At 36.6% G+C, this 22,888-nt stretch overlaps 4 protein-coding genes and 1 pseudogene across 5 annotated transcripts; all 5 read right to left on the bottom strand.

Moving 5' to 3' along the window:
• Positions 1-3,892: 3,892 nt before the first annotated feature.
• Positions 3,893-4,531, bottom strand: LOC125188115. The gene has a single exon (XM_048084861.1). It carries the CDS (start codon positions 4,529-4,531, stop codon positions 3,893-3,895), a length of 639 nt encoding a protein of 212 aa, XP_047940818.1.
• Positions 4,532-5,221: 690 nt separating this feature from the next.
• LOC125188105 lies at positions 5,222-9,714 on the bottom strand (annotated as a pseudogene).
• A 2,067-nt stretch (positions 9,715-11,781) lies between these two features.
• On the bottom strand, positions 11,782-13,448 carry LOC125222061. Of its 2 annotated transcripts, XR_007176460.1 has the most exons (3): positions 13,258-13,448; positions 12,359-12,795; positions 11,782-12,187 (listed from the first exon to the last, which is right to left on the bottom strand). XR_007176460.1 is itself a non-coding variant. In XM_048124473.1 (2 exons), exons 1-2 carry the CDS (start codon positions 12,554-12,556, stop codon positions 11,889-11,891), a joined length of 345 nt encoding a protein of 114 aa, XP_047980430.1. In that variant the 5' UTR covers positions 12,557-12,906; the 3' UTR covers positions 11,782-11,888. The 2 variants fall into 2 exon arrangements, 1 of the variants encoding a protein (XP_047980430.1); XM_048124473.1 differs by lacking the exon at positions 13,258-13,448 and having other exon boundaries at positions 12,511-12,906.
• A 1,308-nt stretch (positions 13,449-14,756) lies between these two features.
• Positions 14,757-15,384, bottom strand: LOC125188096 (cysteine-rich receptor-like protein kinase 15). Its single transcript, XM_048084839.1, has 3 exons — positions 15,373-15,384; positions 15,154-15,286; positions 14,757-14,995 (listed from the first exon to the last, which is right to left on the bottom strand). The coding sequence occupies exons 1-3, from the start codon at positions 15,382-15,384 to the stop codon at positions 14,757-14,759; spliced, it is 384 nt and encodes a 127-aa protein (XP_047940796.1).
• A 172-nt stretch (positions 15,385-15,556) lies between these two features.
• On the bottom strand, positions 15,557-16,144 carry LOC125188086 (cysteine-rich receptor-like protein kinase 26). The gene has a single exon (XM_048084827.1). The coding sequence runs from the start codon at positions 16,142-16,144 to the stop codon at positions 15,557-15,559; it is 588 nt and encodes a 195-aa protein (XP_047940784.1).
• Between the last annotated feature and the right edge of the window lie 6,744 nt (positions 16,145-22,888).

The following is a 22,888-nucleotide window of genomic DNA, read 5'->3' as shown; positions in this document are numbered from 1 at the left end:
GTTAGTGGTTAAACTAATAAATGTATTTGTTAAAAACAAAATAATTAATGAAATTAATGAAACTTTAATATGAAATGAGAACAAAATAAAATTTATTAGAGGTGATATAGATTAAAACAAAGTTAATTTGGAGAAGAGAAAGTTCACGTAAAATTGAATTATGTGCTCAGAGGTTTTGAACTCAGACCTCTGGCTTGAAGGAAGACCCAACTTACCACTAGGCCACTGATGGATTTTGTTATAATAGGACTAAATAATATAGGAATATTGGCATCTAATATCACGAAACTTTCAAAAAGTTGGATTTTTCCCACGAACTTTAAAATTGGCAAATAATATCACGAACTTTACCACGTGTTTGTTTTTTCCCACGAATGAAAAAATTCCCACAAATAATACTATGATACCCATTTTTTTTCGTAATTTCTCGACAACAATTTCGAAAGTTTCAAGTTTTTCAATATTTGAAGATAGTTTTTCTTGAAGCACACCCTCAAAAATTGTTCTTCAATATATTAAAATAACATGAAATTTTTCATTCGTGGGAAAAAACAAATCCTAGGTAAAGTTCGTGATATTATTTGCCAATTTTAAAGTTTGTAGGAAAAACCCAACTTTTTGAAAGTTTCGTGATATTAGATGCCAATATCCCAATAATATATTAATACATAAAATTTCGGGGTTACATTGTACCCCCTTGTTCCAGCGTGTATACGCCACTGGGAGGGAGTACTACTTTTGATAATGGACTCACATTCCACTAACTCATTCTACTCACATTTTATTATAGAATTAATATTACCTATGTCCCTGAAAGTTTGACGCACTTCACTTTTTACCATTTTTGGTATAGGTATCATATTCCACTAATTCATTCATACTCACATTTTATTATAAAACAAATACTTTAAAAATAGGACTCACATCCCACCAACTTTTTCAACTCATTTTTCATTACATTTCTTAAAACCCGTGCCGAGTCAAAGTGAGTCAATATTTGGGGGACGGAGGTAGTATATAAAAATAGAACTCACGTTCCACTAATTTTTTTCATTACATTTCTTAAAATTCGTGACAGAGTCAAATGGTGTCAATTAATGGCGGATTGCATGTGTAACTTTTTAATCTTACACTGAAAATGATGTTTAGTATTTTTTTTATTTTTTTTGGATAAAAAACAATATATTTCTTCTCTCTTCTTTTCTCTACATTTTTCTTTCTTACTTTATTCTCTCTTCATTTAATTCACTTTTGCTATAAAGAGAGTAATATTTACAGTCAAGGTTAAAGTTCACGAAAAAATTCAATTTTACTAAATTTTGTAATATTAGCTACCAATTGTCTTATTTTTTATTGGGAATCATGAAAAATTGGCAACAACAACAAAGTTCATATATTTCCGACCAAGTTTTAAGTTTGTGGAAAATCCAGAATTCGGCCAAAGTTCGTAATGTTAGCTACCAATGGCTGCTGCTCGCTCTCGATTTCATCTAGCCAACGATTATTATAGTCGTCTCTGAATTTCCGTATACCGCACTATATGAAAATTCATAGTGCCGGTAAGATATTGTATTGTCCCAAAAATCCTAGTATATCGGAAATTCGGTATTTTATGGCTTTTTTCCCGTATGCTAAGACTGATATTTTGGTATATTTTTTTTACCCATCCCAACTATGACTTAGGGCTGTGGACTGAATGAATAAGACTGGATTGGATTTTGGGCATGGAGCTATGGACTAAATGAATAAGATTGAAGTGAATTTTTAAAGGAAGAAGCCATGAAATAGAGACCTAAGGAAATGTCATAACAAAAATATTACTCCCTCCGTCCTCCATAATTTGTCACCATTTGATCCGGCACGAGTTTTAAGAAATGTAGTAGAAAGTGGATTGAAAAAGTTAGTGGCATTAAGGTCCTACTTATATATATATATATATTAATTTTATAATAAAAATATGAGTGAGAATGAGTTGGTGGAATATGGAGTCCACTACCAAAAATGGAAAAACAAAAAGGTGATAAATTTTTTGGGACGGACGAAAATGAAAATAAATGACAAATTTTCAGGGACGGATAGAGCAGTAACTACAATTTGGTCTCATCTATCTGTTTCTCAAGAAGTCTGGTAAACACTTAGACTGCGGCGGATATATGCGATTTAACAGCTGTTGGTATTAATTTGTCACATGAAATGCGATTCCTTAATAATTCAATCTCGTGGTGCGGCGTAATAAAACTCCAAAGTCAGCTTATACTTATTTATAAATGTCATAGAGATAAGTTCGTGGATACGAATAGTACTGTCGGTGATTTAACCATACTGATTAGTTGTTAAAAAATTTGTAGTACATGGCATACATGCTTGTAGTGGACAATTTTATTAATTTATGCAAGCGCCATTACTCCGAGGTTAATTTTCAACGATTCTGATATAAATAGCATTATCGTTGACTTTTAACAATGTGCATGGTTAATTTAGGAATTTCAATTATTTCTATTTTTTTTTTGGAGTAAATTCAGTTTTCAACGATAGAGGTGGGCAAAACAACTGTAAACCACATATATTCAATTTGAAGCAAATCGAAACTTAAAATTTGGTTTTTTTTTTTCGTTTTTTTTGTTTCAGTTCGTTTTTTTTTTCTGGTTCGGTTTATACTTTCGTCAATTTTTTAGTTTTTTAACTTGGTTTGGATGTATAAATCTAATATCTTTTTTATATTATACCTAAAAACAAACTTTATTCGTGTTTTTTCAGACATAATTGTGCAATTTCAGTTTTTTTTTAGTTTGGATTCCAGTTTTCGATTCGGATCAGTTTTATTGTTCTGATTTCGATTTATCATGTAATTTGATTTGGTTTGGATTCCATTTTCACAAAATTTTTATTTTCAGTTGGGTTTGGTTCGATTCGATTTGTCCAAAAACCGAATACCAACGTTATTGAAGAAGACCCCATTCCAAAAGTTGCACCATGGATTGGACCTGTTCATTAACCGATTTAACTAGATTTTATTGATTAATTTTACAGACCGCGTTAATTAATCTCAAATAATTGGGATACTTATCCGACCATAGATCAGAAGGCGCAACAAGGCTTATGGATGCGCTCCTCAGAATATCCACAACGGATGCCCTAGTGAAAGTCCTAATGAGAGTCATAGTGGTTGCCACATCGGCATGCCATATCTTTCTGCAATGGTTTAATCCTAGTGGGTGCTCTATCTATTATCCATTTTTCATTTCAATTTTAATTTTATGTTTTTTATGTTTATCAATTATAAATAGCAAAATTAGACTTCAAATTAAAGAACTAGCAAAAAACATACATTACTTAATTTTAAAAATAATACTACGAAAATACTTAAAAAGAGGTACAATTTGAACGATCACTACGTGTCCAAACTTCTTTAATCATGTTGTTCATGAGTTGAAGATGAGCTTGTTGGTTGCGCATGCTCTCCTGAGCTTGTAATCTCTCGCTGACTCCTAGGGTAAACCCCGAATGACCGGCGGGGTTGCATGACCTGAGCTTGGACCGGCTTCATCGTCGGACCAATCGCTAGATGTTCGACCTTCATCGTAAATAATCATGTTGTGCAAGATGATGCACGCGTACATGACATTGGCGATATGATGCCTGTATCAGGAACAAGCTGGGCCTTTCACTATTGTCCAACGCGCTTAAAGCACATTGAATCCTCGTTCCACGTCCTTCTGTGCAGCTTCTTGCCGCAATGCTAAAAACTCTCTCTTCGCATCAGTTGGGTAGGAGATCGTCTTCAAGAAAACTGGTCATCTCGGTAAATGCCGTTACATTGCTCAGTGAAGAGACTCGACGAGTTCAGCACATTGATGTTGTTGTTTGACCCCGCCACGCCAAAGTGAGCATTCTAAATCCAAAGACGGTAGTCAATGATGTCTTCAAGGATCATCGTCGGGTGGGTACCCTTATACCCACTGGTGAATTGGTCTCTCCACGCTGCCGGACAATTCTTCCACTCCCAGTGCATACAATCAATACTCCCTAACATTCCAGGAAAGTCGTGCACCCTATCTTGCATCCCCATCAGGAACTGGCAATCTTCGGTATTCAGCCGACGCAAATATGTGGCGCCGAAGGCGTCAACAACGCCCTCACAAAATTTTACCATACACTCCCGGTCAATTGTATCCCCGACGTGAAGATACTCGTTGAACTGAAAAAGCGCAACCTTGCACTTCATGAGCGGGGATAGACCCCTTCTGTGGGCCGCATCTTCCCGCTGCTGGAAGTACTCATCGTGCGCCTCCATCGCGTGAACAATCTGGAGAAATAGTTCTAGCTGCATCCTAAACCGTCGGAGAAAAACCGAAGGTCCCCACTGGGGCTCATCGGCGAAGCAGTCCTCGAACAGACATTGATGAGCTAGGCCATGCTCTCGACGGACGGATGTCCGGTGGTGAATGGGCCTCGGGACCTGCTGTTCGGCCTGCTCTTGCTCTTGTATTGCACGAATACCTGCGAGAATCTGGTTCCTGAAAGCAAACATTGCGCGTTCCATAGCCCGACCCATATCATCCCCGGGAAACATTTTGGAAAAGTGAGTGAAAGAGAGATTTGAGAGATGTATGAGAGTTGTGTGAAAAATAAGCGAAATTGAGGTATATTAATAAAAAAAAACGCGTCGGTCGAGCGTCCGCGTCATCGGGCGCAACGCTGCTATGGATGCCCAATCTCACGCCCGATTGATCGGACGAGAGATCGGTCACGACCGAACGGTTGGTCGTCGTCGGGCGCGCCCGACGATGCCCTAGCCCGATCTCGGACGATCGGGCATGAGATCGGGCACCCATTGTGGATGCTCTCAGCATGTTCATAACCGACGCCATGGTCGATCGCTCCCCTGCATTTTCTTGAACACACAGCAAACCAATATGCATGCACCTCAGCTTCTCACTTATTGAACCGGATCCCAATCTCAAATAGTCAATTGAGGCACTTCAAACATTACCTTATTCATGTTCATGTCTCTGAAACAAGATTTTCCTACTTCAGGATCCAAAAAGTGCAAATCCTATTTTCCAAGGTCCAATTTTAAAGTTTAACTGAAATATTAATCTAAGCAAAAAAGGAAATTAAAAGACAATAATATTGTACAAAATATGTGAACAATAAACTAACATTACAACTAGCAAAGAAGAAAAATAGACTAAAAACTAACTTTTTGGGGGGAGGGGAATCAGCGTGGATGTAAGTATGTAATGGAGGCTTGATTTGGCATGGAACGATGAGACTGATCCGAGTTATAACCACCGGTAGAATAAAATGCAGGTACCGAAGGTATATTTAGGGTCATGGAGAAGCTACTCAGCATAAGCACCACCGAAGCCATAGTTGGTCGATCTGCTGCATTTTCCTGAACACACAACAAACCGATATGGATGCATCTCAGCATCTCATTTGTCGAACCCAAAGCATTCCCCAAAAATGGATCCACCACTTCTCCGCCTCTTCCTTCTTGCCAACTTCTCCATGCCTGCGACATTAATTTATCTCACTTTTCTATCACTATCTATACATAAAGGGGTGTCAAAAAAGGTTACATGCTTAATACTTACGAAGCTCAGGAGGTCTCCTACGCTGCCATCCCCGCTTCGGAAACCATTATTTTTGCGGCCGCTGATGATTTCAAGGACTAATACTCCAAAGCTATAGACATCGGACTTGATTGAGAACTGGCCTTGTATTAGGTACTCTGGAGGCATATATCCACTGCAGTTTAAAGATTTTATTACTCTTCGTAACTCAATAAAACTATTTAAGTTTTGTAACTTACTATGTTCCCACAACTCTGCTTGTACTTGCCTGCGTTTCATCTTGTCCGAACAATCTTGCCATACCAAAATCAGCAATTTTGGGACTCATCTCTGTCTAAAAGTATATTACTAGCTTTTAAATCACGGTGAATGATCTTGTGACGAGAATCTTCGTGTAAGTAGAGGATTCCCCTCGCAATACCTCCTATGATCTTGTAGCGTCTATCCCAATCTAAATCTGAATGCTTGATGGAGTCTATATGTCCAATTGCAAATGAGTTAGAATGTTCACATATCAATAATATCATTCTGTAATGTGTTGTGTGTAAGTAAATTAAGGATGAATGTTACCGAATACGAAGTTATCCAAGCTTGCATTTTGAACAAATTCATATATTAGCAACTTCTCCATTCCTTCTAAGGCGAAACCCAATAGTCTTACTAAGTTCGTGTGCTGAAGCTTAGCCAATTAGAAAACTTCATTCTTGAATTCCATATTGCCCTGCCCAGAATCTTTTGACAATCTTTTCACTGCAATTTCTTGACCATTTGGAAATTTCCCCTGAAATTATGATACAACAAATTATTTGTGTTTAGATTTTGAATTTGTTACACGCCACACTCTTATTCTAATCGTAATATATCTACCTTGTAAACCATTCCAAATCCATTATGATAGAAAAATCATTGGTTGCGGCTTTGATTGTGCTGAAAGCATGCTGCAGTGATTCGGCTGAGCTAATATCGTCGATAGCTTCAAGAAATTATGATAAAACATTTGAGTCTAATACTCCAATAAAAAACGAATTAATAAAGCATATGTGTATTAAAGAGACGAGTTACTTACTTTGAGGAATTTCCGTTGGTTTCTGTTTTTTTCTCTTTCTTAGAAAGATGATAGCTAATACACCAACTATTAAACACACAACAATTACAACCACAATTATGACAATAGTTGTGCTACCATTTTTCTTTCCTGCAAAAGAAAACCAAAAAACTAATGTATTGATTAAATTGGTCATAAAAAATATCCACACATAATATATAGCGGAGTCTACTTCTAATAGTAGCATAATAGAGAACTATAATGTGTAGTGAAAATTTTACCAATAAATAGAAGTGGTCTTTTATTATTGGACGAATCAAAATAAAAGAAATAATGTTCCCTCCCTCTCAATAAATATGAAACATTTCAGTTTCGACATTAGATTTTATCTAGTGTTTTTTTTGAGTTAATGAAGAGAGTAAAATAAGATTGATGAGAAAATAAAGATGATGATGCTATTAGTGGGTCAATCTTATATGAATTTTTTTTTTTAATAGGACGGAGGGAGTACTATATTTTTGAAATAGATGGAATGTATTATGCTAGATTCGGATGCGGGCTTTGAGACAGTACGATTAGAGGTGTCAAGTGGGCCGGGCCAGCCAGCCAAGCCCGGGCCCGGTGAGGCCCGTCGGTATTTGAGCCCAGCCCAGCCTGGCCCAGACCCACGTCTGAAACGGTCCGGCCCGGGCCTGGGTTTTGGTTGACATGGATGGGCCCAACCCAGTCCGAGCCCAGTTAGTAAATGGGCCGGGCCGGGCTGGGCTAAATTTAATGCATGCTTTTTAGTTACAAAACTACTACTGTCAATCTATAATTTTTGTTAAGTAGTTCGTGTGCAATTGAGTTGTAATATTTACATAAAGAAGGTTAAAAATTAAAAATGGAAGAAGTAACTTGTTTACATATTAATTTATTGATTTACATAATCCCATAAATTTAGGAATCAAGAAACTAAAATACACTATTTAGAAGGAAACGGCTAAAATCAAAGATTAATTGGAACTAAAATCATGGAAATATTAATTGGGAGTAGAGAATGAAAATATATATTGAATATAGTGAAATGGCTAAATCATGGAAAGATTAATTGAAAAATTAATTGGAACTAAAAAGAGATGTTCCATAATTCATGCATAATTAATCCTCTATATTAGCATGTGATCGTGTCTATGTATATGGATATATAGGTATAGGATAATATGCCAATACCATATAATTATATATAATCCCACAAAATCAGGATTTAAAAGATATCGACTAAAATAACGATTTCGTATATACATATCGTAACATACACATATTATAATACACGATCTATTAGGGAGTGATCAATTGCTAACTCATTATTTAATTGCTAACTACAACTAATTTAAGGCCATAAGATTTTAGAAAACGTGTGGTCTACTGTTTGCCGCGTGTAATTTTCGTTTTTTATTAATGAAATTAAAAAAGATAAAAAAAAACTCTAAATTAGGGTTTTGGATGAAAATGTCATTATAGTGTTTCAAAAATATCAACACAATGCTTTGAGAATGTCAACACAATGCTTTAAGAATGTTAACCCATTGCTTATATTGATATTCTACATGTATTATATTGACATATTTTATATAGTATGTTGACATTTCTGCTGTACGAAATTTTTTTCCGAAAAAATTAAAAATTTTCAAAAAAATTTCAAATTTTGACGTCGGAACATATGCATGTAGGATATCATTGGAATCCTTATGAAATTATCTTTAATTTGATATATGCTATATGAATTTAAAGTTTTGGGATTCTTTTAAAAGTTAGTTATAACTAAACATGTTGTTAATTGACATTAATACCCTTATTGATATTTTTTGGAATTAATCATATGGTCTTATTAACGTTTTTCGTTGATCGTATTGACATTTAGGGATTAATGATCTAAGCCTTTAATTTGAATATCTAATGACTATTATTTAGTTGTAGTTAGCAATTAAGTTATGAGTTAGCAATATAACACTCCTCCGATCTACTATATATATATATAGGGGAGTGATCAATTGTTAACTAATTAGCAATCTCAAAGTAAGACTAAATCTTAGTCATTAGATTAGAAGATCTAGTGGTTGAAATAATGCCACATGGATTATATTTTTAATTAAAAAAATTAATAAATAAAATTAGAGGGTATTAATGTCAATTCCCTCTCATTAAAATCATCTTAAAACTTTAAATTTACGTAACTCTCACGATTTAAATTATTTTTTCGCAAAAAAATATAAAATTAAAGATAATTTTATAAGGATTCCAACGAGATCTCAATTGCATATGTTCCGATGACGTTCGGATGATGAAATTTGATATTTTTTATTTTAGTTTTCGTAAATGTTGATAACCAGATTTTTATCAACAAATACATCAAAAAATCTCAATAAAACCATGTAAAAATCTCAATAAATATGTGTTGATATTTTCTTGTACTAGTGTTGCTATTCTTATGTCATATTGTTGATATTTGTAATACACAATGTTGATATAAAAAAACATTCACGAAAATTATCATATGATAACATAATGACGATATTACCCTTTTGTTGATATTTTATCTACTAATTATTGAGATTCGTAAGATTTAATCCCATTCACTCATTTTAAAATTTAAGGATGGAGATTTGGTCTTGATTTTGAATTAGGTTGCTATAAGCATTAGAACATGACCCTATATACATACACCTAAAAAATTTAACTATTTCATCACTATAATCATGGAAGAATTAATCTCTATAATTATGCAAAGCAATTTTAGTACTCGAATCTACTATTCAGTGAAGAAAGAAATTAGGTAAAAATGAATCTCCTATAATTAATGATAATCATGAATTGTAATTTCAGAATGTTATATTTAAATCTCCATGGTACTGGGTCATCTTCCAATGAGTTTAGCCCCTTAATCCCATATTGAGACTGAATATGGACCCTTTGATCTAAAAATCAAAGGCTGAGATTGAATAAAAAAAGTATCAATACACTGAATTAACAATCTCAACGAAAGGTAAAATGGACAATTTACATAAAATTCAGTGCGCATATTTCAATCTCATTTCTCAAACCATTCATTCCACCTTCAACAACCACACCACTCACTCCATTTTCTCTCTCAATCTGTCGCCCCGTTCACTGCATTTTCTCTTTGAATCTCTTAAACTTTCGCCCCGTTCACTACATTTTCTCTCTGAATCTCTCAATCTCGTCGCCGTTCACTGCATTTTCTCTCTCAATCTCCCAATCTCGTCGCCGTTCACGTCATTTTCTCTCTCAATCTCTTTCGCCTCCAAAACCAGATTCACGACTCCAAAACACATATTTCTCACTCAAACACAGAAGAACAGCTCGAAAACTCCCCTTCTCCTCCGAAGAAAAGCTCGACCTAGGGCAGATTCACAAATTTAAAGAAAAACGACGGTAAATATGAAATTTAAACTCCGAAATTTGTTTTAAACTTGCTAAAATTTCAACAGAAATGAAACTGATAGATTTATTTTTTGCAGTGAACGACTTCAAAAAAGGTGGAATGGTTTCAATTGAAAATGCTCCAGCTGAATTGAAAGGTATTTTTCAATTTGATTTACCGATTTCTGATTTTTTGCATTGCAGTTTGAGATTTCAGATTTCAACAAAGAATTAGGGTTCAAATTTTAGTGCAATATGTTTATAAGCTTCTGTAATTGTATTGTTGGTAGATTGATTTCTGATTTGATAGCATATGAGAATATGAATCTTCATTTTCTGAAAGCTTGAAGCTCTGATGAATTATTTAGAAGTTCTGTTAATATTAGAAAGCTTTTATATCTAGTACAAATATGGATATTGAGGTAGCTAAATGTTGATATTGGGTAAGCTATATGTTGATGATGTGTAAGCTATATGTTGATATTGGGTAAGCTATATGCTGATGATGTCTTAGCTAAATGTTGATATTGGGTAAGCTATATGTTGATATTGGGTAAGCTATATGTAGAATGATTGTAGTACAAAATGTGAAATAGGTATTCTTTCCTGTCTATGAAAATAAACACTATTATTTAGTGTGTTTTGAGATGAAAGTAGTGAGAATGTCTGTTATAGACAACTACATGCATTTTGATGAACGAGAGCAGACTGACACATATGGAATCACACTTGTCTTGCTGGTAAGTATTTTTTCTAAAACTATATTGAATAACAAAATTTAAACTTGTTGGCCTATTGATGAATAATCTATGTTTATATATGATTGAATGTGTATGGCAGCGGAAATTCTTTTCCATGTATCTTAGCTACAGTGGAAATATAAAGCTCGGAAATGCTGTCAAAGAACTGAAGATGGAACACTTACAGATGCCATGGAAATCATCCACCAACAAGACTGATAGTGCAATATATTTAATGAGACACATGGAGACGTACAAGGGACAAAAGATCAAAGATTGGCAAACAGGACTGCCAATTAGAGGATTGAAGACTCTGAGAATCTTGCGTGCCAAATATTGCACAGCTCTAGTGACGTCTACGTTTAATTGCAACTGCGAGTTGGTGAAGGAGAAGGCAAAACACCATCTGAATGCAATAAATTTGCCAAGGTTGATGTGGAAGATCTTATTGCAAATTGGGGAAAATAGTAAGAGCTTTGGAGGATTATAAATAAACTTCTTTTGTGATATTTTTGTATGTAGAAATACTAATGACATTAGCTATATCATTTTGGACATGTTATGTTAGTGTTCCTTTTGTCAGTATTGAGAAATATCGCAACTCATCTACAAAATATTAAGAAGTACATGATTTGGTATTGTTTCGATGTTGTGTTGATATTATTTTGTTATTCATAGCTATATGAGAATGTGTATAGGCCAATTATTGAGAATTCCAAATAGTAATATTGAGAAAGTATACACGAATTATTGAGAATTCCAAATAGTAATGTTGAGAAAGTATATACGAATTATTGAGAATTCCAAATAGTAATGTTGAGAAAGTATACACAATTATTGAGAATTCCAAATAGTAATGTTGAGAATTTATAAAGTTGTATTGATGTCCATTCGTTTACATGTAATTGAAAATTTAAGCAACACGAAATGTTTTGAACAAACTTGATAGTATATGGAAAATAAAATGAGATAACATTCAGAACATATGTTTGAGATTATTATTCTTCCATAAAAACATGGAATCAAGAATGCTAAGGAATATCCAAAACAAGGAATTATGTATGCCAATAAACAGAAACCACAGTAATAGGAACAACTAATTTATTTCTGTTTTTTACTCTTCTCTTTGCCGCAGTCCCTTGAATCATGACTAACCATTTTATGGCATTTCCCACATCGTCTAGGAGGTTTAGACGCTGCCTTCTTCGCCGCTTCCATCTTAGAAGCCAACCTGGATCCAGATCCTTTACACTTCACCACATTTGGCGGATGAGCATGTATAACATCAGGCCTCACAACACCATACAATTCCTCAAACCTCTTCTTTTTCTCCAACACGGACATCACATAAGAACCATCACCAAAAAGATGATTTTCAACATCCTCAATCGCATCTATAACTGCATTAATATCAGCAATGCTGCCCTCAGTTCTCTCTCTGTACTAATCTGTAATATGTTGTGTGCAGTTTGTTGATGGCATTATGCTTGTCATCGTAAAAGAAATCTGTAAATAATACCAGACCTCACAACATCAAAATATCAACAATCAAAGTAGGCTATGTATAGTACCTGTTTGATCCTAAAAAGTTGAGGTAGAAGAACCATGCACAGATATTAAAAGATGTTTCTTCAGCCACCTCTTTCTAATATAAATTTCAGGTATCAACTGCACATCATTGTTCTTGAAAACAAAAAACATGTGACGACACAGAATCCCACACCTCTGATATAGCTTGCATTGACACTCGTACAAATCATCCTCAGCATTGTTCGTAACAGTCCAAGTCCTATGGCCCCGGTCAGTTATATAAACGCGAATGTTTGTTTCAACAGACATGTGGGTCATCATGCATTAATGCCGCCTGTTGTTTTTCTACCAGATTTTCGAGGATCAAATCCAACCTCTTTAGCATAATCTTCATAGAAGGAGATAGCAGCATCAAATGACTTGAAACTTTTTCCAACAAAAGGCCTTAATTCTTCTTTGCACAGAGGTGTAACTTTAACTAAAACATAAATTCAACATTTTAGAAAACAACTTCAACATATCAGGTTACAAAATCAATAATAAAGTACAGAAACATCAATAAACTACATTATCAACACACAACATAAAACATACAAATTAAAACTAAGAAACAGAGAATAAGAACAAAAAACAGGAGGAAACAACCTATGAATAAAACTGATAGAATAATCATCAAACAAACCGAGACAAAAAAAAAACACTAAAACTAGTACTAATCAATGAAAAAACTATTAAAAGCATAAACATGTATCAGAACATGAACATCAGAATAAAAAATTACAAAAGTTACTAACGAATGAATGAAACAACAACTCAATTAAAAACAAAAACTTCAGATACAAAAATTGAGAAGATGCATATCGAATGATTCAAAATTAAAACATAAAAGCACAATTACTAACACATACCTGGCATTACTGAACAAAGACAAGCAAAATACCTTCGGAAAGGAGACAATCGCGATAGGTTGATGAGATCGGCAGAAATTGACAAGCAAAATAGCTTCAAAAAGGAGACAATCGCGATTTGATGAGACAGAATTTGATGAGATCGCCAGATTTTGAACAACTAGAATCAATTCCTCCAATTTATAATCGCGTGATTCAGAAAATATAATTTTGGAAAGAAATCTCTGAGATTTGAAGACCGATTTGATGATACGAAGAAGAGAAGAGAAATTTGAGGGATGAGAGATTTTAGGAAAAGAAATCTGAGCGTGAATTAGAATATTGGATGCAAAACAATTTGGATGGACTAAAATACCCTTTTCATATTATTTAAACTAATAAAAGGAAAAAAATATCTCAAATCTAGACTAAATCAAGCCCTTGGATTAGAAGAATGGATAGTTATGATGAAGTCTTAATTTGGGATTAACAATTAGTTAGCATATGATCATGCCCCCATGGTACTAATATAGTTTTGGTGATTTAGTTTGTATAGGCTTATATATAGTTTAAAAGATACTAGTATGAAATCATAGGTATAACTTATAAGGCAAATACATAAGCTTGGCCGGGCCTGGGCCGGGCTTCAGATGGTCCTGGGCCTGGTCCTGGGTTTTAAAAAACAGCCCAATTGGAGCCTGATTAAACTCCTCAGCCCAGCCCAGGCCCGCTCTATTTCGCTAGCGGGCCGGACCGGGCTGGGCTGGCGATCGGGCGTGAGATCGGGCACCCATTGTTGATGCTCTCAGCATGTTCATAAACGACACCATGGTCGGTCGCTCCCCTGCATTTTCTTGAACACACAGCAAACCAATATGCATGCACCACTACATCTCACTTATTGAACATTACAACTAGCAAAGAAGAAAAATAGAATAAAAACTTACTTTTTGGGGGGAGGGGAATCAGCATGGATGCAAGTCTGTGATGGAGGCTTGATTTGGCATGGAACGACTAATACAAGTTATAACCACCGGTAGAATAAAATGCAGGTACCGAAGGTATATTTAGGGTCATGGAGAAGCTACTAAGCATAAGCACCACCGAAGCCATAGTTGGTCGATCTGCTGCATTTTCCTGAACACAGCAAACCAATATGGATGCATCTCAGCATCTCATTTATTGAATCCGAACCACTCCTCAAAATTGGATCCACCACTTCTCCACCTCTTCCTTCTTGCCAACTTCTCCATGCCTGCAAAATTAATTAATCTCACTTTCCATTCATTAACTATATATAAAAGGGTTTCAAAAAGGTTACATGCTTGATACTTACGAAGCTCAGGAGGTCTCCTACTCTGCCATCCCCGCTTCGAAAACCATTATTTCTGCGGCCGCTGATAGTTTCAAGGACTAATACTCCAAAGCTGTAGACGTCCGACTTGACTGAGAACTGGCCATGTATAAGATACTCTGGTGGCATACATCCGTTGCAGTTTAGAGTTTTTAGTACTTGTGTAACTCAATAAAACAGTTTAAGTTGTGTAACTCACTATGTTCCCACAACTCTGATTGTATTTCTCAATTTTTCATCTTGTCCGAACAATCTTGCCATTCCAAAATCAGCAATCTTAGGACTCATGTCTCTGTCTAGAAGTATATTACTGGCTTTTAAATCACGATGAATGATCTTGTGACAAAAATCTTCATGCAAATAGAGGATTCCCCTCGCAATACCTCCTATGATCTTGTAGCCTCTATCCCAATCCAAATCCGAATGCCTGACCGAGTCTACATGTCCACTTGCAAATGAGTTAGACTATCCATGTTCACATATTGTGTTGTGTAAAGCGATCAAGAATAATTGTTACCGAATATGAAGTTATCAAAGCTTGCATTTTGAACAAATTCATATATTAGAAACTTCTCCATTCCTTATAAGGCGAAACCCAATAGTCTAACTAAATTCTTGTGCTGAAGCTTAGCCAATAAGAGAACTTCATTCTTGAATTCCATAACGCCCTGCCTAGAATCTTTTGACAATCTTTTCACTGCAATTTCTTGACCATTTGGAAATTCCCCCTGAAATTATGATACAACAAATTATTTGTGTTTAGATTTTGAATTTGTTACACGCCACACACTTATTCTAATCGTAATATATGTACCTTGTAAGCCATTCCAAATCCACCTTACGGAGGCGGAGGTACAAGTTCTAGTTCCTTGAGCCTAGTTTCATTGATAAACGGAGTGGTCTCGAAACGAAGATTGCAACTGGTCCAGAGTACTCTTCCCCCTCTGTACCCATCACAACATAGCGGTATTCTTGAAATAGCATCAACCAAACAACTATTACAATCCTCCAATGTCAAATTCGGGGAGCTGAACTAATCCGAAAATCATTTGAGAATCGGGTCCAGTTGCACTCCCCGCTGCCACCTTCCTCGTAGACGAGCCAGCAGAGGCTCGTCCCCGTAGATCATGGAGCAACGCTCTTTGAGCCTCCCTAAACTGCCATGGACTCGTCACATTCTGTGTATTCCTCACGGAGACAGCGGGTCTAGTCGCCACAGCCCCGTAGATGGTTCCATTCGAGTACCGTAAACTGCAAAATTCACTCCAGACGAAGGCCTCCTTCTGAATCGGGCATGACTCCACCAGATCGGCGCCGGCTTCCTGCACACATTGACGGCACACGTTGAGCTGAACGTCGCCTCTGCACAGCGCGATGGCGTTCACTCGGTCGGGCCCCTGCCCGGCTGAGGCGTTGTAGAAGCCATTGATGCCGATGTTTGTATAGATAGAAGAGAGAGTGGTGTTGATGTTAGCGCCGTATACGCTGTTGCTGGTGTAGTTGCCATTCTTGCCGCAAACTGTTTGAGCTAAAGCTAAGAGATCTGTTTGGATCAACGACACCAACAACAATCTTTGATAAGTCATAAATACTTTAATTTGAACGCAGTTGTTCTGCAATTTTTAGAGTAGATTGTTCAATACTACCTTGATGTTTTTATCATCGAGAGCTGGTTGAATTTGTCACGGTAAGAAAATGTTCCTCGGTGATTGTAACAGCCTATTTTCCTAGGGTACAATAAATGTGGCGGCTGCTACCAAACGGACTCTAAGGAAGTAAACATAGGCTAGGGTTTCATTAAAAGAGTGTTGGCCAAATTATTAAAGGAACCATCAGAGCATTTAAAACAACAACTTAACCTAGAAGTTTAAAAGCGGGTACAATAAATGTGGCGGCTGCTACCAAACGGACTCTAAGGAAGTAAACATAGGCTAGGGTTTCATTAAAAGAGTGTTGGCCAAATTATTAAAGGAACCATCAGAGCATTTAAAACAACAACTTAACCTAGAAGTTTAAAAGAAAAAGGAAGGTATCATAAATGACGATCAAACATCTTAAGAGTACGACATAGTTTCCAAGGTAAAAACCACAAGATAGTCTAAAGCCTCTAAACCGAAAGTAGAGTGCAAAATACTCAAAATAAACATAAGTGTATCACAAACTCAACGGAAAGCGACCAAGAGAAAGTGCAGCTATGTATGAAGACACAACTACGCTTGAAGTTAAAAAAAAACATCCATCTTAATTAATTATCATGCTCAACACCCGCCACCGCTCGTCATCGTTCAACCTGCACATAAGGAAAACACATACAGGGCTGAGTATTTTGAAATACTCAGTGACCTCATTGCCAAAACATTTTATAAGTTATGCCACCCTTACCAAGTGAACTCGAGTTTTAAGCGGTTATAAGAGAAATATCACGAGTATCACAAAATATATTTTCATAGACTGGCCAGTCAAAATAACTCCCCATTTTCCTCAACAAAATCAACAATCACAATCATTCCATGGTGCGACGAAAGTGTGGCCACACTTTACGCCCACGAGACCGGCCGACTAGCAAAGACGGCTCCCGATCCCCTCGTGCACACAGCCTGGTAGGGCTTGTGGCCCATACTCAGACCCGAATTCGTATAAACATATCCATAACCATATAACCCAATGGAGCGAACTCACAAACTAGGCATCAGGCGCACAATATCACAATAAAACATACATAGGCATGGCATAACAGTTAAACCACCCTTATAACACCAAACAATATTTTGATAAAATAAAAGAGAGTTTTTAGAGTAAAGCCCACCTCGACTGCTTAGGTTTCAAGTAAGTTTCTCTTTTCCTTTGTCTGTCTTCGCAACTGAGGTTTCACCTTTTTAAAGCACATAGGCACACATATCACGATTCAGATTCTTAGTTCGACTCCTAAAACATGCATGTCTCGACGGTTTCCCCTTTTTCCCATTGATTCATCTTATTATTACTAATTAATCAAGATCATGTTTATCACACAAGAATATTTAGCCATCAAACACACTCTACACAACACAAAACACACACACATACACGACGCACACACACACGCCACACACACACACATGTAACATATTCCCACATCCCTTCTATCCCACTTTTACTCAACCAAGATGCATGAGGGTTTAAGAAGACCGATTAAGCGGTTAGAAGAAGAAGAAGAAAAAGAGGAACTCATAAACAAAATACCTTTTTAGAGAAAAACGATGGGTAGAAACAAAGTAGAGACTTGGTTCTTCAAGAATCTTGGCGTTCAAACTCTAAATTCTTCTCAAAGGATGACAAAATATTGGTGTATGGAAGAAGAAAAATTTGAGAGAGTGAGGGAAGGGGGTTTCGAAAATGTGGGGGCTAGGGTTAGGGGTTTTGGTTCTTATTTATAGAGTCCAATGAGATCTTTAGAATATTTGGTAAGATTTTATTCTCCACAATTAAATAATCAATATTATAGAGTAGGGAAGAAGAAATACCAAAAATAAACTCTAGGTTCCAAGGCATGTAGGTTTCGAAAATTTGCCCTTTTAATTAGCCAAGATTTTGTTTTGGTATATTTTACGGAGTAGAATAAAATATCACGGAGCAAAATATAAATTGAGAATTCTCCCAATTTGGAGTGGAAAGTGGCGTCTCCTATGCCCCTTTAATTAAGGCATGGATTTTTAAATATTGACTAGAATAAGTTAAGGCAAGATCCCTTGAGGTATGGAAAGATTTGGTAGAATAATTAAATTCTAGGTATGGAAGGAAATCAAATAAAGGATTAACTAAAATAAAATAAATTCCTTCCTTCCCATAATAGGTGATTTTCGAAAATCACCAAGGCACAAGGGGGCTCGATTTTTCCTCTTCAAAATAAGGAAATAATTGGGTATTGGATTTAATTTGGATAAATATCCCAAGAATTAAATTAAATCCGGAAAAATAGAATTCCTCCTCTAAAATCAAGGGGGGTTCGAAAATAACAAGAATTGGGTGGCAAGTATTTATGGAAATTTTTCTCTAACATACTCACTCACCCTTAAACAAATAATTTACCACATAATCTCATAATTCAATAAATCGCATGTCACATCACATAGTCAACAAATTTGACTTTTCAAACTTCCCGGTCAAGGAAACTCATGCAATAAATTCACTCATCAAAATAATTCACATCCTCCATGTCATCAATAATTAATTCTAGGGCTCTAAAATTAGGGTTTGGAAATTCGGGATGTTACATTGATCAAATTGGATTTTTTAAGAGCATCCACAATGCAAATAGGCCAGCCATAGGCCAGCCACTCTCTCTCCCTGCCACGTCAGCACTAAAAATCCACCTGGCACATCAGATTTAGGCCAGCCCCAATAAAAATAATTCAAGAAATACTACATTTACGGAATTAAAATTACGATTAAATTACGAAATTAAATTTACGAGACATATACGGGAAAATTCATTAATTGCATTAAAAAAAAGGTACATAGATAAAAAAAAATTACATAATAGGGGTGTGCCCGGGTCTGCCAACCGCATCGTGCCTGAAGCGGAAATACAGATATCGACGCTCCAAAGCGTCAACGATACGCATAAACAACTCCCCTGCGCATTCTAAAACGCCGCCTGAACATGTTTGCGGGAAACCGCGGGTTCTCTGGAAAGTAGTCTTCATATAGCCGCTGATGTGCAGCTACGTGATCCCGATCAATCACCGCTCGGCGGTGGACAACCCGTGGAGGGCGAGGTATCGCTTGCTGTTCCACCCTACGCATGTACCGCTCCATGTCGCAGTTCATGTAGGCCTCCATCGCCCTGTTCATCCTCCGTTCGTACTCCTCAGCATCCCCACCACTGCTACCACCCGCGTTACTCATCGCTCGATGATGCTCTTGTACAGAAATTTAGAGAGAGAAAAAACTCGTTAAAATAAGTGGTGCAAATGAAAATGAAACTAAAATCACGTTTATATAGGTTTTCAAAAAAAAAAAAAAAACAACAACGAAAAAGGGCGTTGGCCGATCGCTGGCCGATCGGCACGCCTCAATGGCGGCCAGCGCCAGGCGATCGGCTAGCCCACGCCACTTTTTTCGCCGATTTCGGGCTGGCCTGCTGCAATGGTTCGGCTAGCCGACCGGCTAGCGACGCGAATCGGCTAGCCGATTGACTAGCCGGCATTGGAGATGCTCTAATAGATGTTTCACTAGCTTATTCAATTATTATTTTAATATAGTAATTAATAGTATAAAAATAATAAATTCTACATTTTACTCATTTTTTCACTCACTCTCTTTTATAGTATTTCTTAAAATCCGTGATGAAATCTACTGGAACTACTAATGATGCAAAAAAGGAGTATTATATTCCTACGGATTTGTGACAATATTTCCTTGGTTCCAGAACAATTATTTTAATGCAATATTTGAAACGGTAAAATGATGGGAAACTTCCCCAACCTTGTCTCAAAAACACTTCTCACTAACAGAAATTAGAGACGCGGTGAAAGGGACGGTAGACCAAGTCTACCCTCACAAATCATTCAACTCAAATTAAAACATTTGGTACATAAATTTTACTTTTCGTTTAGTATAGCCTATTGGACACGTTACTTTCCTAAAATTAACGAGTCCGCATATAAAAATTTATAAAAGTCATAGTTTAGCAAATTAAAAAAACACTAGACAAAATAAAATCTAAAGTACTCCGTGAATCATTCAACCAACAAATTAACTAAATACTATTCCTCTGTTTCGTAGCAGTAGAGTCATTTCATGCGCACTTATTTTTAAAAAATAATTATAAATAGTTAAAATTAGGAAAAAGTAAAGTAAGAGGGAGAATATTGTAGATAATACTATTTTCTACATTATTCACTCTCTTACTTTACTCTCTCTCCACTTTAACTATTTATTATTATTTTTCCATAACGAGGGCAGAAAATGAAATGACTCTAGTCACTCTATTACTGTGGAACTGAGGGAGTATTATATTAACCGAAATGTAAAGCTTAATTAAATAAAACCCCTCAAAATTAAAATACAAACTCCATAAACTAATTAACAAATAATATACTCCTTCCGCTTCCCCCCTATTTGTCTCATTTTGTTGGTGATAGTTATAAGAAATTATTTGAATTTATTAAGAAAATTAGAGGAAAAATTAATTGGAATATGTGTCCTAATTTTATATATTAATTTTATTATAATTGTGAGTATCATGAGCTTATAAAAAAAATGAAATGAAATACTCATTTCGTCTCACAATAAGAGTCATATTTTATTATTTCCTTTGGTCTCACAATAAGAATCATATTTCATTTTTACTATAAATGAAATCTAGATCCCACATTTCAACAAATTATTTCACGCTCATATTTTGTTATAAAATTAATATATATACTTATTCAACGTACTTTTCTTTACATTTCTTAAAATTTGTGTCAAAACTAAATAGGATTTCTACGGTGGACGGAAGGAGTAATTAACGAGATTGGTGATAAAGGCCAAATAAGGAGTATTTAACAGGGACACGAGGAAGTAGTAATAAATTACTCAGTCCTGTCCAGTTTCTGAGTGGTGTCAAGAGCCCCTGCTTTCCTGCATTCATCATTCCCCCAAAGTCCATATCTCAACACTATATTTCTTGCTATGAATCATCAAAGATTTTTATTTGTTGCCATATTCGTGTCGATCGAGGCAGCGCAGTTAGCCTCCGCCCAAGTCAGCTGCCAAAACAACGGAAACTAAACAAGAAACAGCGCCTACGCCGTCAACCTCAACAACACTCTCTCCGATCTATCCCGAAACGTGGTCGACACCGGCTTCTATAACGCCTCCTCCGGAAACGGCACAGACACAGCCAACGCCGCCGTCCTCTGCCGAGGCGACGTCCAGCTCAGCGAATGCCGCACCTGTATCGGAGAAGCCCGGGAAGAGCTTCTCCGATCCCGCCCCTACCAAAAGCAAGCCATCCGCTGGGATGAGCGCTGCATGGTCCGTTACTCCAACGCCTCATTCTACGGATAAATGGAGACTTTCCCGATGTGGTACGTGTGGAACGTGGCCAACGCAACGGATCCCGAGCGGTTCGAGGAGGTTTTGAGAGATCTGTTAGAACGGCTACGTAACAATGCTGTTGATGGAGGCGCTCTTAAAAAAAAAACTGAACCGCGTCGCATCGTCCGTGACCCATCGTCCGCGTCGTCCACAGTGGCGGACGATGCGACGGACGATGGGTATCCTCCGCGCATCGTCCGCATACGATGTATCGGGCGCGGACGATGGGTTACCCATCGTCCGCGATGCTGCAGTGGCGGACGATGCGACGGACGATGCATCGTCCGTCGCATCGTCCGCCCCATTGCGGATGCCCTAATGCAATAATTTAAATAATACTACAAAGATATAAATAATTTATTTATAAATAACACTACAAAGATTTAAATAATTTGTATTGAGATAATATATAAAAAAATAATAATACCACAAAGAATTTTGGTCCTTAACAAATTTCAAAACAAGTAAATAAACATTCAAAAATCACAAGTTTGGTCCTCAAATCAAACTAAATGGACTAATATATCCTTCACGGGATAAAGGGTAGAATAGTAAAATTCGGAACTGAATTTGAGATTTATGAAACTTTTTGACTGAAAATGTGATTTTGTAAACGTTAGGTACTAAAAATGTGCAAACCTTATTTTTTGGGTACTAGTCTTGTAGTTCACTCTAATCTTTATTAAGTCCAAATGATACTCCCTTCGTTTCAAGTTACTTGCAACATACTCTCTCTGCCCGCGAATAGGAGTCTCGTTTTTTCATTTTGGTTCGTTGATAAGGCTCGTTTCATGCATTGGTTTTGGGTTAAAATTATATGCTTTTGGGGGAGATAATGCACAAATTTTGAGCTTAAGTGTGCAGAAATCTGTTGGATCCGGGAGTTTGTGTAAATTGACCTGGCAGATGCAAAATAGCTGATTTTGAAGTAAAATACCAGAAGTCGTCGCTCGGACCTAGGAGAATCAGGAAGTTGACGACAGGAGTAGAAATGGAGCAAAAGCGCAGAAAAAGTCATCTACCTGGTCAAGGAGACAGAATGGCATAATGGAGCTGAAGCGCAGAAAAAGTCATCTACCTGGTCAAGGAGACATAATGGCGTAATGGAGGTGAAGCGCAGAAAAAGTCATCTACCTGGTCAAGGAGACAGAATGGCGTGCTGACATGAAGATCCTCAATTATTGCAAGGGTAAAATGGTCAAATACCGACAAGAAGTTGCCTTAGGGTTGAAGTTAAAGCCACTCTATAAATAGAAGCTTTCCAC

Source organism: Salvia hispanica, chromosome 1 (assembly GCF_023119035.1).
Source record: "Salvia hispanica cultivar TCC Black 2014 chromosome 1, UniMelb_Shisp_WGS_1.0, whole genome shotgun sequence".
NCBI lineage: Eukaryota > Viridiplantae > Streptophyta > Magnoliopsida > Lamiales > Lamiaceae > Salvia > Salvia hispanica.
This window is presented reverse-complemented; position numbering and strand designations above follow the sequence as displayed.